Genomic DNA, 14,271 nt, shown 5'->3' with positions numbered 1-14,271 from the left:
TATATATATATATGTATACAAAAAATGTATATATATATATATATATATAAATATTTATATATATATATATTCAAATATATATATACAAATTTATATATATATACATATTTACATACACATATATGTGTGTGTATATATATATATACATTATATATATATATATATATATATATATATATATATATATATATATATATATATATATATATATATATATATATATATATACTACCTTGATCAAAAAGTTCCCGGAATAACCACCGTGTGGCGCTCCCATCGTTCCGATTTGAGTTCTGTTTTTTTTGTTAAATTGGTACATCTGTTTTTGATATTCCCTTTAAATCTTAGTGTCATAACTTGACTTTTGCAAAAGTTACGGTCGGTTTTCGGTATGTCCATCAGTGCTTCCTGCGATTTTTCCATTACTTCCTCTCGGCTGCTAAAACGCGTTCCCCGTAATGGTTTTTTAACTCGATTGAACAGAAAGAAGTCACAGGGAGCCAAATCAGGTGAATTCGGTGGCTTTTGGATGGTATTTGTTGCATTTTTCGTCAAAAAATTACGAATAATGATAGCACTGTGCGACGGTGCGTTATCATGGTGCAAAATCCACGAGTTTTCTGCCCACATTTCTGGTCTCTTTCGGCGAATTGCTTCACGCGAACGTCTCATAACGCCCAAATAATACTCTTTGTTTACTGTCTGGCCGTCTGGCAAAAATTCATGATGCACTACACCGTTGTAATCCATGAAAACCGTCAGCATTGCCTTCTTTTTTGACTGAAAACGACGTGGTTTTTTTGGTCTCGGCTCATTTGGTGAACGCCATTCACTTGCCTGATGTCTGGATTGCGTGTCGTACTCATAAACCCACGTCTCGTCTCCAGTAATGATCCTTTTGATGAATGTGGGATCGGATTCAGCCTCGCAAATCATGTCTTTTGCGACGTCAACACGGTCTCTTTTTTGCATGAAATTGAGGTCTTTTGGCATGCTACACGACGGAAACCCAAATCATTAACCACAATGTCTTGGGCGGATCCATAGGCAATGTTCAAGTCCTCCGCTATTTCTCTGATGGTTAATTTGCGGTTATTGACCAACATTTCTTTTACTTTATCAATTTTTTCACCGACTTTCGATGTCGATGGTCTGCCACTGCGTTCATCATCTTCGATTGACTCACGACCACTTCTGAACCGCTCGTGCCACTGGTAAACGACCGTTTTTTTTAGAGAATCGTTGCCGAAACACTTTTCCAACATTTCCATCGTCCGTGCGCCACTAAATCCGTTTTTTACGCAAAATTTAATACAAGTTCGTTGTTGCACATTTAAATCCATTTCTGCAATTGTAAAAAATCGCCAACACACACAGAGATAGATGTACTCTTGGCTATGTAACTTTTGCAAATGTCAAGTTATGACACTAAGATTTAAAGGGAATATCAACAACAGATGTACCAATTTAACAAAAAAACAGAACTCAAATCGGAACGATGGGAGCGCCACACGGTGGTTATTCCGGGAACTTTTTGATCAAGGTAGTATATATAAAATGTACACAATTAATGCTAGTAGACATAAACAAAAACACAGAAACACTCAAAAAAGAGACTCACTAACTTTCAAATTTCTGGAGGTCGCAGCCACCTTCATTAAGGAAGAGAGGGACAGAACTTCATGGAATACCAGGGCTGGAGCGATGGATGGAAGGGGAAGGTGGGGGAGAATTAGTGAGGGAAGGGTTTTGAGGGGAACTGTGAGAGGGGTGGGGAAAATGTATATGGTGATGGAGGCGGAGGTGGGATTAAAATATGTTTGGAGGAGGGTAATGAATGCCTAATGTAGGGTAATTAATGCCTTCTGGCTAATTCCAGTTCCAAGTTTTGTCCCTCCCTTCCTTGATGAAGGTGGCTGTGAATTACGGAAATTCGAAAGTTGGTGAGTCTCTTTTTTGTGTGTTTTTGTCTGTGTCCACTAATTCTAAATTTTATACATTATTACTCACATTTGTGAGACTTTCAAAAAGTGTTATATATATATTTATAAATGTGTTATATTTGCTAAAGTTATTTATTTTCATAAACAACTATAGTAAATATATTATAAACACATTCAGCTGATATCTGGAGTGTATTCAAATCTGCATGTTCACCTTCATAGATCATGTATGATCCCAATTTCCCATAGAGCACAAGTTGGAAATACTGTTCTTATACATGACTGTAATATTTTCTATATTTTATGATTCATAGCTCTTCACCTACCCAAGCATCAGCCCTGTCAGTGCTGCAATGTCAGGTGTGATCAGCCCAACCAATTTGAGCCTCTTTACGTCGCCGGTGACCACCCCTCGCAGCACCCCAAGATCTACACCGATTCCTCGTTGGAATACAGCCCCATTTATCAGTCTTGATGAAGATTACAACATGATGACACCACTTATTTCTGGTAGCAACCCTGAAGGCAATCCGGGGGGTCTCATAGATGATGGTAATAAGCCTTCTCAATTTGCAGGCATGATCTATCTCATGATATTGAAATAGAAAAAATTCCTTAAATGGGCAAAATAGAATGTCAAATTGACATTGCTCATTATAATGCCATTTTTTCCACAACCAAAAGGGGATCATGATAACATTTTTCGACCACCGTTAGGTCAAATTCAGGTCAAAGTATAACTGGTGTGTTAACCCCCCTGCCACACCCTAGCGGTGGCTTGCAGGGTATATATACATAAAGAAACTTATTTATGCTTCGTTTGGATCACAGTCCATACATTTCCTAATCTATTCTAGGCCTGGTAGATTTTTGTTAATACATTGTTAACAATCTCCCACCTTTTGAAATATGATTTGAACTTTTTCCAACTCATCCAGAGATTACAGTGAATAGCCCCATGTTGTGCAAGTTGTGATTCCCTTTACGAAAAGATCCTCTTCTCAGCAGCCCTTTGAATTTAGAGCAATAAATATTTCAGCATTTTCCAGAAATAGTACTCTTTTGGATACCATATAGTATATATTTTATGCCTTTTATGGTACTGGAAAGGTTATGGCATTTGAGAGGCTTTCTTTCTTTCATTGCAAATGCCCACCAAGCCCAGTTGATCTTCATTGCTTGTGGACGAAGTGCCATGTAGATTAAAAATGTAACTTTAAAATCATAGTTCAGGTTTTTTTAAGTCTAGTTATTTTCATGGAGGCAACCTGTTGTGAGGGCTAAATTAAAGGAGAGGGAATTAAAATAGCATGGGTATAAAACAAATAAAAGATAAGTACAGAGGTGCATGTAACCAGAAAAAAGTCTTCAGCAACACATATACCTAAGACTGAGATAAAATGTATAGTTTTTACCTTAGAAGTTAAATATGTATGTTTGCACTTATACTTACTGAAAACTAGTCCCATTGAATAATGGGGCCCATAATTTATGGGGTTCACTTAAACTTAAAGTGGGGCTCAGAATGTCTCAGAAGTGAGTGCAAGCAACCGCATGAATACTTAAATAAGGGAGATTATTTTTTTGTACCATTTGATAAAGTCAAGACTGGACAGGTCCCGCAAGATGTGAGGCTGTGTTGGTAGAATTAAATTGAATAAGATCAGTTGTATCTTCGAAAGCAGCTCATAAGTAACACAATATTAGGAATATCATCCTTGTTGGGGCTGACCGGTGGTCACCCAACAGCACCAAATTCCCCAGCACCAGCTCCGCCCAAGTGGCAGGCATCTAAAGTTTGACATTAGTGATAGTTATTGCTCACTTTGCATGCCTTAGGATGTGACAGGGAGTGGTAATTGTAATGTAATGTTATTATGGTAGACATGAGTCAGAATTGATTATAATATTATAATTGTTTTTTCACTGGGTCACCATTTTTGCTTCGTTGAGCATTGCAGAGTGAATTTTCATGAGCAAATAATGCATATCCCTATTTGTTAAGTGATTCATAATGGAGTGTGCCCACCGTCTTGCTCATTGCTTAAAATTGGTTGACCAACAGCTTTTTTAATATGAATGGTCATCTTACATCTCTAAGTTTGAATCAAAATGATGATTTCATGGTGTTTTAGTGATTTTTAATGTATCAATCTTCTTTTACATTGACAGAACGTTACTTTGGTCCAGTGGTGCATGGTAATGAAGGGCTTGATTCTGGTAGTGGAGGGATAAGTTCTGCTGCATCTGCAACGCCGACAGCGACTGCAGCCTCGTCTTCATCTGGGGGTCAAAGCTCAAGCGGCCCTGGTGGTGGTCACACACCTCCATCCTCGTCGCGGCAGACAGGTGCTCCCCCAACAGCACCAAATGCCCCAGCACCGGCTCCACCCAAGTCGCAGTCATCTTAAGTTTGACATTAGTGCTAGGTATTGCTCAATTTGTATGCCATGGGATGCAGTAGGGAGTGGTAATTGATGACGGCATGGGAGGGATAATTAGTGAGACGTTGCTGCTATTTTCCTCAGTGATAAATGATTATAAAATCAAGCTCTCTCTCTCTTTCTCTCTCTCTCTCTCTCTCTTTCTCTCTCTCTCTCTCTCTTCTCTCTCTCTCTCTCTCTCTCTCTCTCTCTCTCTCTCTCTCTCTCTCTCTCTCTCTCTCTCTCTCTCTCTTTCTCTCTCTCTCAAGTGGCGAACTGCAGCCGGTATACCGTGTGCCATGTTTCCCTAGCAACCCAGACTTTTTTTAGCAAGTTATTGATGGAGTAGTTTGTGCTGTACTTTGAGACAGAGAAAAGTTGGCAACGGAATGTGATAAGTGTCTAGTTCAGTTGATGCCATTAGGTGACTTGGTTTTCTTTTATGTATATATATATATATATATATTATCTTTGCTATTTTGGTGAAATAATTTTGCCTAAATGTATCCTAAATGATGCAAACTTTGCATGGGAGGAATATTAAGCAGAAATGTGAGCTGCCATGTGTCACTTAACCAGGCATGTCAACAAGATTAGGCTGAGAGTCTTACTTTATTACCAAGACTTTTAATGATTTTTGAGTCAAAAACATTATAATACACAGTTACAAATATAATGACAGAGAAGAAATTTTAATAAATATTTTAAATGTTATTTATGTGAATAGCAATACCAGAGAAATAGGCAATTTGCTGTCTACTGTTCACATATATTTCTGTTAACTTTATTATGTTTTGCAGTAGAGTTGTTGCTATATCAGTTGCTACTAATTAATGTTTTTTTCTAAATTTTCTTGTTTTGATGATTGCATAAATTTTCTCATAAAAATACTAAAGTTGTTAATTGGTTAGCCATTGCTTTCATGCTAAAATTAAATAGAGTTTTGGTGAAAGTGGGTGAAAGCTAAGTTGACAATTTATTTGTTTGAATGGGATTATCTTGCAAAGTTAGCCTAGATCAGTCTTATTTCTTTATTTAAATGCTGATTTCTATTGATGCAACATTCAAAACAGTGGTGAACAATATTGAGTTTATTAAATCTCTGCATATCTATCTATTTTCCTCATTGTTATGTTATGATTCACAATTTTATATTTCTCTATTTGACGTTTCTTTCATTAGCCTTCTCTTTTCACGTTGCATTTGTGGGTTTTGTACAGGTTCTTCGCCTTAGCTTCTGAATTATTCCCTTTATATTTAGTACTGCTTAATTTCTTTTATTTTCACCATGTTATTTTTTTAAGGAATCAGCATTTAAATAAAGTACTGGTTTTTAATGAAAGAAGACTAGGGAAAGTGGTTAATGGGTTTTTAAAGCAGTGTCCATTTTTCTCTGTTGTCCTATCAGATGCCTTGTAAAGATACTGGTGTGTATTCATCAAGCGTATATGTGCGCACTTAAGTGCACATTTATTATGGTTTGAATGTAAAAAGATAGAGAGTGATTTTACTTTTTCTTAAAGGCAAATGGAGATATCGAATGGTATTTTTAAATTAAAAACTCATGATGTTGTCATAAACCTGGGGGATGAATGAAATGTTTCATGTACTGTATAAGGAAACAATTTTTATGGGCAGAGAGGAAAGGTTTTTGGTCACATTATCTATTTCATTTTGTTATGATTTTTGACAACTGTATATAGAATTTTGCTGCTTCATTAAGTTTTTAACACTTTGTTTTCATGTAGCTGGATGGAATCGTTATGTTTTTCTAATATACTCTTCGGTTTTTTATTTAATATAGACTCCTTAAAATCTGTATGGCTTAAATTATTGCATAAAAATAAGTCTTTATTTCCTTATGCTTATCATTGTTGATGTTTGCATGTGAGGAATATTCTTTGAGCCAATAGGCAACAGTTTCTAAGATATTTGATTTACAGTTATGACACTATTGTGAGTCATGCCTGTGATATGTTGGTACCTCCCCATGTATATGGACAAAGTTTGAGTAACTCACAAAATTACACTTGAAAAGGTACATAAAGTCAATGTAGTTCATCAAAATATCCTTTTTTAACTTTTAAATGCATTTCGTAAATTTCATGATTTCAAAATGATCATGAAAAAAGAAGAAAAATCTTAGTTATAATCCAGCCTTATCTCTTTTATGAAATCTTACACAAGGGTCTCTATAGTTATGATAGAGCTCAATAATTACCATTAATAATAATAATGATAATGATATGAATAAATAATAATGTAATAAATCATTTATACATAAATACATATAGCCACAAAAAGTGCTGTGGCATGCATTTGTATCTAAATATTTTTCATCTGGTGATTGGCAGGTCTCATTTCTGTTGAGTAATATACAAATAATTACAGGATTAAGAAATACATCTACTGTAATTTAATTTACGATCAGCTTGAATGCAAAGTCAATGAATGATGCTTGACCGAATGAAACATTTTTGCCCACCTGTGTTCTTCATATAAATTAGCAATTCATCAGACAAGACTGAAGGCAAAACTGTAGGAGAAATGTTCCACAATTTAAGGAGCCTATTAACATTGGTTGATTATTCATGCTCATCGTATCCTAACTTAGAAGAATAATTCCTTTTGGAAATATTAATATATTGCAAAGTGACAGATTGATGTGACTAGTTTAGAAGGAAATTTATACACTGTAACTGCTGTGACCACTTTATGTGAAGTGAGGCAATTGATAAGCATATAATTACCCTAGTTGCCTTTGAAATGATGCAATAATATAATGTCATAAGTAGCTTAGATCTGGTGGACAAAATCAATTTCCATTTGGATACTCAAGTTTATCAACATGCAGGATTCACTCGATTAGAAAAATTATGTTGTGACATCATGACAGTATTTTGCTTGGTTCAGTACACACTGCTTTTGGAATGGCAATGGTAACCTAGAAATTACAGATAATATATTAATATTGGTATTGGCTTCAAAAATCTGTGAAATTAGTTCACTACAGTGAAATATGTAATCAAAATTCATAAAATAGGAATGCTAATTTGAGTACTCTCTAATTTGAAAACCTAATTTATGTCATTTTAGGCATTTCTATTTATCCACATTTATAGATTATTTTGTCCCACCAATAATTATGTCAATTACTGGAGATTTGCAACCCCTATGAGTCATTTATTGCCAAAGAGGAAGCAGCTATAACCCTAAAGTTAGCAGGTTGGTTTATATGTATAGCTTTTTTGCCAAGGTACAAAACAAGACTAGCCAAATATTAGTAAAAATCAAAATGTAGATGGGTCCATATTCATTTAAGATCCCAGATATTGTGTAGATAAAAATAACTGGAAACACTTTTGATAAATAGCATCTTGTTATATATTGTTATATCTACACATTGTTGAGAATATTGCAGATAGTCAGTTTGTTCTTTATTGATAATGAATCTGTTAAAAAAGGCTCAAACTAAGAAGTGTACATAGGAAATTTTCTCAAACAATGCTAACATGTAGGAAATATTTCCATTTTTATGATAGATAAATTAGTATTTCTTTCCTGAGGAACTGTAATAGTTAATTATCTTAAAATAGCAATGCAATTATTAATGATGCATAAAACTATGACATGCTTTTTATTTTTATAGTATTTCATTTTGCCAAATTTTGGCTGTGTTGTAATAAGGAAAAGGACTTTACACCAGTAATTGAACACAAAATGGGTCCCAAATTTCTAATGGGCAAAGAGTTTTATTAATAGATTAGAGGTAGATGCAAGAAGTGATAAGGATTAAGATATGTCAATAAAAGAAAGTAATATGTTATTTCTAACTTGTGATTAAATTGCATCATAAACCATAGCTAAATACATAGCAATAACTTAGGGGTAAACAATGCAGTTTAACAGGTAATAAAGTGACCCGTCCCAGTTTTCCTACCCCTATGTTTATATAATTAAACTGTTCTTTGCCAGGAGGCTCACACCAATGTACAGACCGTACTAGGTTTGACTTTGTCCACCATATTTCAGCATGAACAGAAAAGTGTTGCCTTAATTAAAGGTTTCATATATATTAGTTGAGACTAGTAATGGACACTAGAAAAAAACTTCTATTGTACTTTATAATGTTTGAGTTTGCAGCTTCACTAGAAAGTTTTAATGTAACCAGATGGTATTGTTTGTATTGTACCAAAGCAATAACATACCTGTAGTGCCTGAAAATGATAAGCTCTTTATGAGCTCAGTATTAGCTTGGGTCAGACTGAAAGGCAAGGAGGGCAGGAAAAAAACCTGCCTGGTTTAGTGCATATGCTAATGAGCTGCACTTAAAGAAAACATTATGTTGCAGCTTTTGTATTTTACAAAACATAGGATAAAGTAACAGCCATTTGTGAAATATAATACATATTTAGTGGTGATTCCTATAGCAATACAAGAAACACAAAAATGAAGTACACAGCAAAATGTAAAGGACATTTGGCTATTAATATCCCTTAAAAAGCTGAAGGTATGCTTTTTTAGGGAGAGTCCTATATTGAAGTATAGCTATTATGACACATTATAAACTGTATATGATAAGCAATTAGAACAGATTACTCATTATTGTCAGGATTTAACTACTATGTCATAGAAAGTCTAGAATCTCTGTTCTTGTGAAATGACATGGATATGCTATTTTTTCCTTTGCCTTTTTTTATATTTTATATATCATATTCACACACCCAAATGAGGGAATGTTGATTTTGTGTATGTGCGGTTCCTGTTTGAAGTGCTGACAATGATACTATAGATATTTTCAGAACCACAGCAGCATGAAGTACTGAGTTTTGATATGTTAGATGCTAGAAGAGATTATGGAAATAATTTAGACTTATTATTTTGAATGAATGATGGGTTGGTGTGGGTTTGAAAACAAATCTACTTCTGAATTATTATTTAATTTAATTTAGAATATGTAGTCTGATTAGTGATACAACCTGTTATTAAGGTTAAAAGGTTTTTATAGCAGATTTTCATTTAGAGGGAGACTTGGAGCAAATTTTTGCCAATTCAGATGACGTTTTGACGGTACAAATTGTCATTGTGATACTATTTTGTTTTATATTAATCTGAATATATGTCTTGCATTGCATTAGGATATTTACCTACAATGGTAGACAGAGAGACCAATGTTTTAATCTATTTTGTAGACTAAATTGCTCAGAGAATTTGCATGAAATTAGTTGGAAGTGTTACTGGCATAATCTGGATGTTTTTCATTGTAACCCATTTTTCTCTTGTTTTCATTCATCGAGGGGAGTGTTTCAATGCATTTCTCCTTATCCATACACGTATGTGATTTTATTTTACCCCAATTCATGTCCCAATTTTCCCTGCTAACATGTCATACTCAGTGCTCTTACAACATTTCATTTAAAGCTAAACGTGGTCTGTAAGCTTTAAAATTTAGTTATGTATATCATGAAGACAATATAGTTGAGAGGAATAAAAATCTTTTCATTATACCTTATTAATAAAAAATCTTAATTTATAAAGCATAAATGTATCTATTGAATTTTTTAATATTCCCCCCTCTACCAATTTTTAGGATACATATATAACACTTGGGAATCTTTTGCTCATGCATTTCATTTAACATACTTTCTAAATTTTATGACTCATACTAATCATGTGATGGTTAAAATATTACCCAATTGATAATTTTTTTAGTTTCCTGCGTACTTATCTGAAGTGTATTGAAATTATGGGTAAATTGACTGCTTGGAAATGAAATGAGAATTCTTCTTATTCAATGAATAATATCTTCCATAATTTAACCAAGTTTGCAGATTACAATATGGTATACTGGACAATGCCTTGTATTATTTTCTAGTGATATATTATTTTCAGTTAAATATTTTGTTGGTATTAGGTTACAAGTTATATCTCTTTTGCTTTGTTATGGAACATTATTATCAATAAAGTTAAAATAATAGGATATGACATATATCTATTTTGTCCCTAAATATAAGTAACTTTATCACCACAATAAAGGGGGATCTAGCAGTAGCATTGTTGCATCACTCTGTAAATGATACCAGAAATTAAATACTTAAGGTGAATTAGGTATTATTTCTATTCATGATAGGAAAAACGAGAATATTGAGTAGAATTCTTGCCTGGTCATTGGTTGAAATTAAGTTTGATAATTTATATTTGGCAGTGTACAGATGGTTTTCTGGGGACCAAATTTCATAAGGAAGTTTTTAATTGCCTTTCCTGAATGACTTTGAATAAGGCTGCATTTTTACTAATCAAAGCGAGTATTCTGTTGATTACCATGTGGGTAGTTTATAAAAACTCAGCAAGAATAGTTACCTCTATTTTTTTGGCCATTATAGTTCACACATGAAAATAGTAAAAAATCAAATGATGAATAAATTCATTGGACCCCATGAAGGAGATTCAGTATCTTGTGTGGATGATGAGACATTATCTACACCTACATTAAGATTATTAATAATCTTGCCTTCTTTCCCCAACCATTTTGGGATTGTCATGCATATGAATAATATTGTACAAATTTTCTAGCAATATCCTGCGACTTTTTATTCAAAGTGACCAAAATGTTGCTGAAACTACAAATCAACAAACAGGACTTGGAAGATCAATGCTTGAGAGAAATAATGGGGAAGCAAACAATTTGGATAAACAAATTGAGCAACTTCAGGCGTGATGTGGTGGAAGTTGAACATAATGAATGACTGATTGTAGCACTTTCCCACTTGATATCAAGTGGGAAAGTGCTATTATCAGTAATTCAATTTGGATAAAGATGCCTGATATGCTCCAACATTTTCACTGAGTACTGAACTCAAGTTACTATAGTTATTGTTGTTTTACTGGTAACAAAATCAGTTTTTGTGTGTCTAATTGCAAATAGAAAGTAAATTAAGAGTTAATTTCATTAAATAACAATGACTAAACATGTTAGCAATCAACGTAAACCTGGAAGTGAAAAGCACTTCTTCCTTCCTCTTTCCCAGATAGCATAAGGAAGTTTATTTTTTGAATGACTTGATTAATTGTTACAAAATGACAGCATTTAATCAAAATACTAAACCTTTTACTCTACTTTTTTTATACTACCAAATGTATGTTTTCTGGGAAGAAGCTGATTATGGCATCTGAATAGGAAAACACAACTGTTAATATAAGTATTTGGATTTCCTTTATTGAGTGTTTTGGAGTTCTGCCCACTGCTAAAATGACCTCTCTTTGAGTATTGGGATATCCATGGTTGTTAATTGTATAATTTCAGCCTATTATAAAGCCTTCTGAATCCACATGAAAAAGTTTTAATTCAGAATTCCATATTCTTAATACTGGTGATACAAAATTTAGATGGATGAGTTAGAAAGGTATATCTGAATGAGGGGCAGTCAAATGAAAACCTAAGGGATAAAAACACTAGACCAGTCTGCGCACCAACAAGGACATAACCCAACAATTTTGTGCACCTGTGAGTTGTTCATATGCAGTTCTCTCACCACAGCAATTGCAGTATCAATACGGAGCAATAGTGTTGACACATTTGGTGTGGACTGAGTGGTGTTCGATTTTCATTTGACTGCCCCTTATATTTTGGCAGCTAGGTTTATATTTGTTGAGACAAAGCAAATGAAGGTTGTTATCAGTGGAGAGCATGGAAAATGAAAGATTTTAGGATTGGAAGGCAGATAAGACTGCTTACCTTACTTCACTTTCTTTGCCTTCTACCTTCTCTAAAGTGGAAAGTAACTTATAGAACCAACATTACTACAAGTTCTATCCATCAGGAACCAGCCCGTGTAATTAAGAGAAAATAAGCAAAAATACTTGTTCCAGAGAGTTGGATGTTGTTAAGGAGAGGTATACTTCATATTGACCCAAAATTTCCAGAAGTTTTTGTTTTTACCTTAAGTCACTCCAAACTGGCATTTCAATGCATGAGAGAAATCACTTTACAAATAGAGAAATTAGGGTATGAATGATATTTACAACCAGACTTCTATAATGATGATACATGTTTAGTAGAATAATGAATATTATTTATTTTTATAATAAGTACATCTGCGTAGACAATAATTCCCAATGTCAGCCCTAGGCCATGTGACTTGGGGTGTTGTGGGACCACAGAAGTACCCAACCTAACAAAAGAAACACAAAAAGTTTGGAAAAAAATATAATAACTTTTCAACATAATCTCCTTTCAGCTCTATACACTTTTCCCAGCGATGTTCAATAAGTTCGATACCCTTTTTATTATAAGAACTGTGTATCTCCTCAAAATAGCCTTATGATTTCTCCCATTAATCTTCCCTACTCCCGCTCTAATATTTTCTAATTTTTCTGTCCTTAACATTGTTTTAACATTCCACGTTCCTATTCTGACTAAATTGGTCTTCTTCTCCTGCGTCCTCTGTCCTGCCGCTGTCGGTTTTCCTTGCTAGCGTTTTGTGAGATGACGACCGCGGAAGCCTTGCCTCTCCCGCTGCCGAGTACGACACACGGCCGATTGGGCCGAGCCCCGTAGTTGCCAGGTCTCAAAATCTCTGTATAGTCCATCATTTTAATCTTGGGAGTGATAATTGAGGTGGCATCCCGTTGCCTTCCTCAATAGTGTTTTTAACGTGACACCATCACTTACCCGCCGCCCCACTGGGGTCGGACGCCATTGCAGCCGCCTCACCGAGGAACAGACGCTGCGTGGACTACCTTTCGTCTGCCTCCTAACCTTCGACCTATCTGGCATGGGTGACCCTGTGACCCTACTAGGAGCAATTATCATTGCTTCCGCCAGCACAGATCTATTGGCCATCGGTAAGCGCGAGCCCCTCCACCACGTCAAGGTGTAGTCCATTGGAGGGATAAGCGGCATGGGCTATGAAATAAAATAATATATTGGCGACATGTTATCAAATAAACCGGTGTAGGCATCGCCAAAAATATTTTACTTTAGCTACATTCTTCACTTTCTTCCTGAATTTTTTCTTTCAATCGTCATCCCCAAGTCACGAATCCTCCAAACTAATCACTTTTTTACTGATCACTTCGCATTTATTCGAGGAGTATTACTCTAATCCTGCTTGATAACCGTGTAACATAAAATGCTGGTGCCATATTTTTATATTGCTAGGGCCACGTATATAGCATTGCACTCAAGACTACTCTCAAACATTTCATCATATGAGCATCTGCGAGTATGGTTGGCCTTCGTCGCTATTCCAGATTTTACTTAATACATATTCGTATAATTTCTTCGTTAAATCAGTCTCCGTTTTAATGTTCTCATATTATTTGACTCTCTAAAGGAACAAAAATTAGCCACTGTAAATGACAATCAGAAGCAATAAAAAATTGAAAATATATGTGCGGCTCGATATCGATTCGCAGCATAGTTAACACTGGATACATTAACCAGGGCAATGCTGAGAATAATAACCTCTGTTGCTTCGTGTTATTCACGTTACAATGTCCATCTTTGATTTATTATTACATCCTCCACCAAATAATAGTGGGAAAAATGTGAAATATTTGCTTCTGGGACACGAATTGGTAAACACTTTCCAATTCAATGAAATTAGTCATTAAATATTTAGAGGGAGAGAGGGATGAGTCTAACCTGACGTCAGAGGAGAACAATGAAAGCACACTAGCGATAAGCGCGATCAGGGGAAGACGGGAAGGTATAAAAGGAGGCAGAGCAGCGAGAGACACTAGTCTGAAGTGTGAATAACGCCCGGTCACTGAAACTGCGCTGAACTCAGTCCCATCAATATGGCTCCTTTTATTACTTACCTCATAGTTTCATCGATGACAGTTTTTGGAATGGAACCTTATTTCACACCACGCCAACAGCATGCTACTCCAACGATGGGTTT

At 35.0% G+C, this 14,271-nt stretch overlaps 1 protein-coding gene across 7 annotated transcripts in view; it reads left to right on the top strand.

Annotated features, from left to right (window-relative positions):
* Positions 1-6,185, top strand: part of NfI (Nuclear factor I) — a 408,654-nt gene extending 402,469 nt beyond the window's left edge. For 6 of the 7 annotated variants that reach the window (XM_071584089.1, XM_071584086.1, XM_071584091.1 and 3 more), the window contains 2 exons: positions 2,258-2,495; positions 4,116-6,185. In XM_071584089.1, coding sequence (XP_071440190.1) covers positions 2,258-2,495; positions 4,116-4,354 — 477 coding nt within the window. In that variant the 3' untranslated portion in view covers positions 4,355-6,185. The remainder of the gene's footprint in view (positions 1-2,257; positions 2,496-4,115) is intronic. The other variant, XR_011700587.1, reaches the window with a different exon arrangement.
* The last annotated feature ends 8,086 nt before the right edge of the window (positions 6,186-14,271 follow it).

This window comes from Hetaerina americana, unplaced genomic scaffold (genome assembly GCF_022747635.1).
Source record: "Hetaerina americana unplaced genomic scaffold, ioHetAmer1.1.p SCAF_16, whole genome shotgun sequence".
Lineage (NCBI taxonomy): Eukaryota > Metazoa > Arthropoda > Insecta > Odonata > Calopterygidae > Hetaerina > Hetaerina americana.
This window is presented reverse-complemented; position numbering and strand designations above follow the sequence as displayed.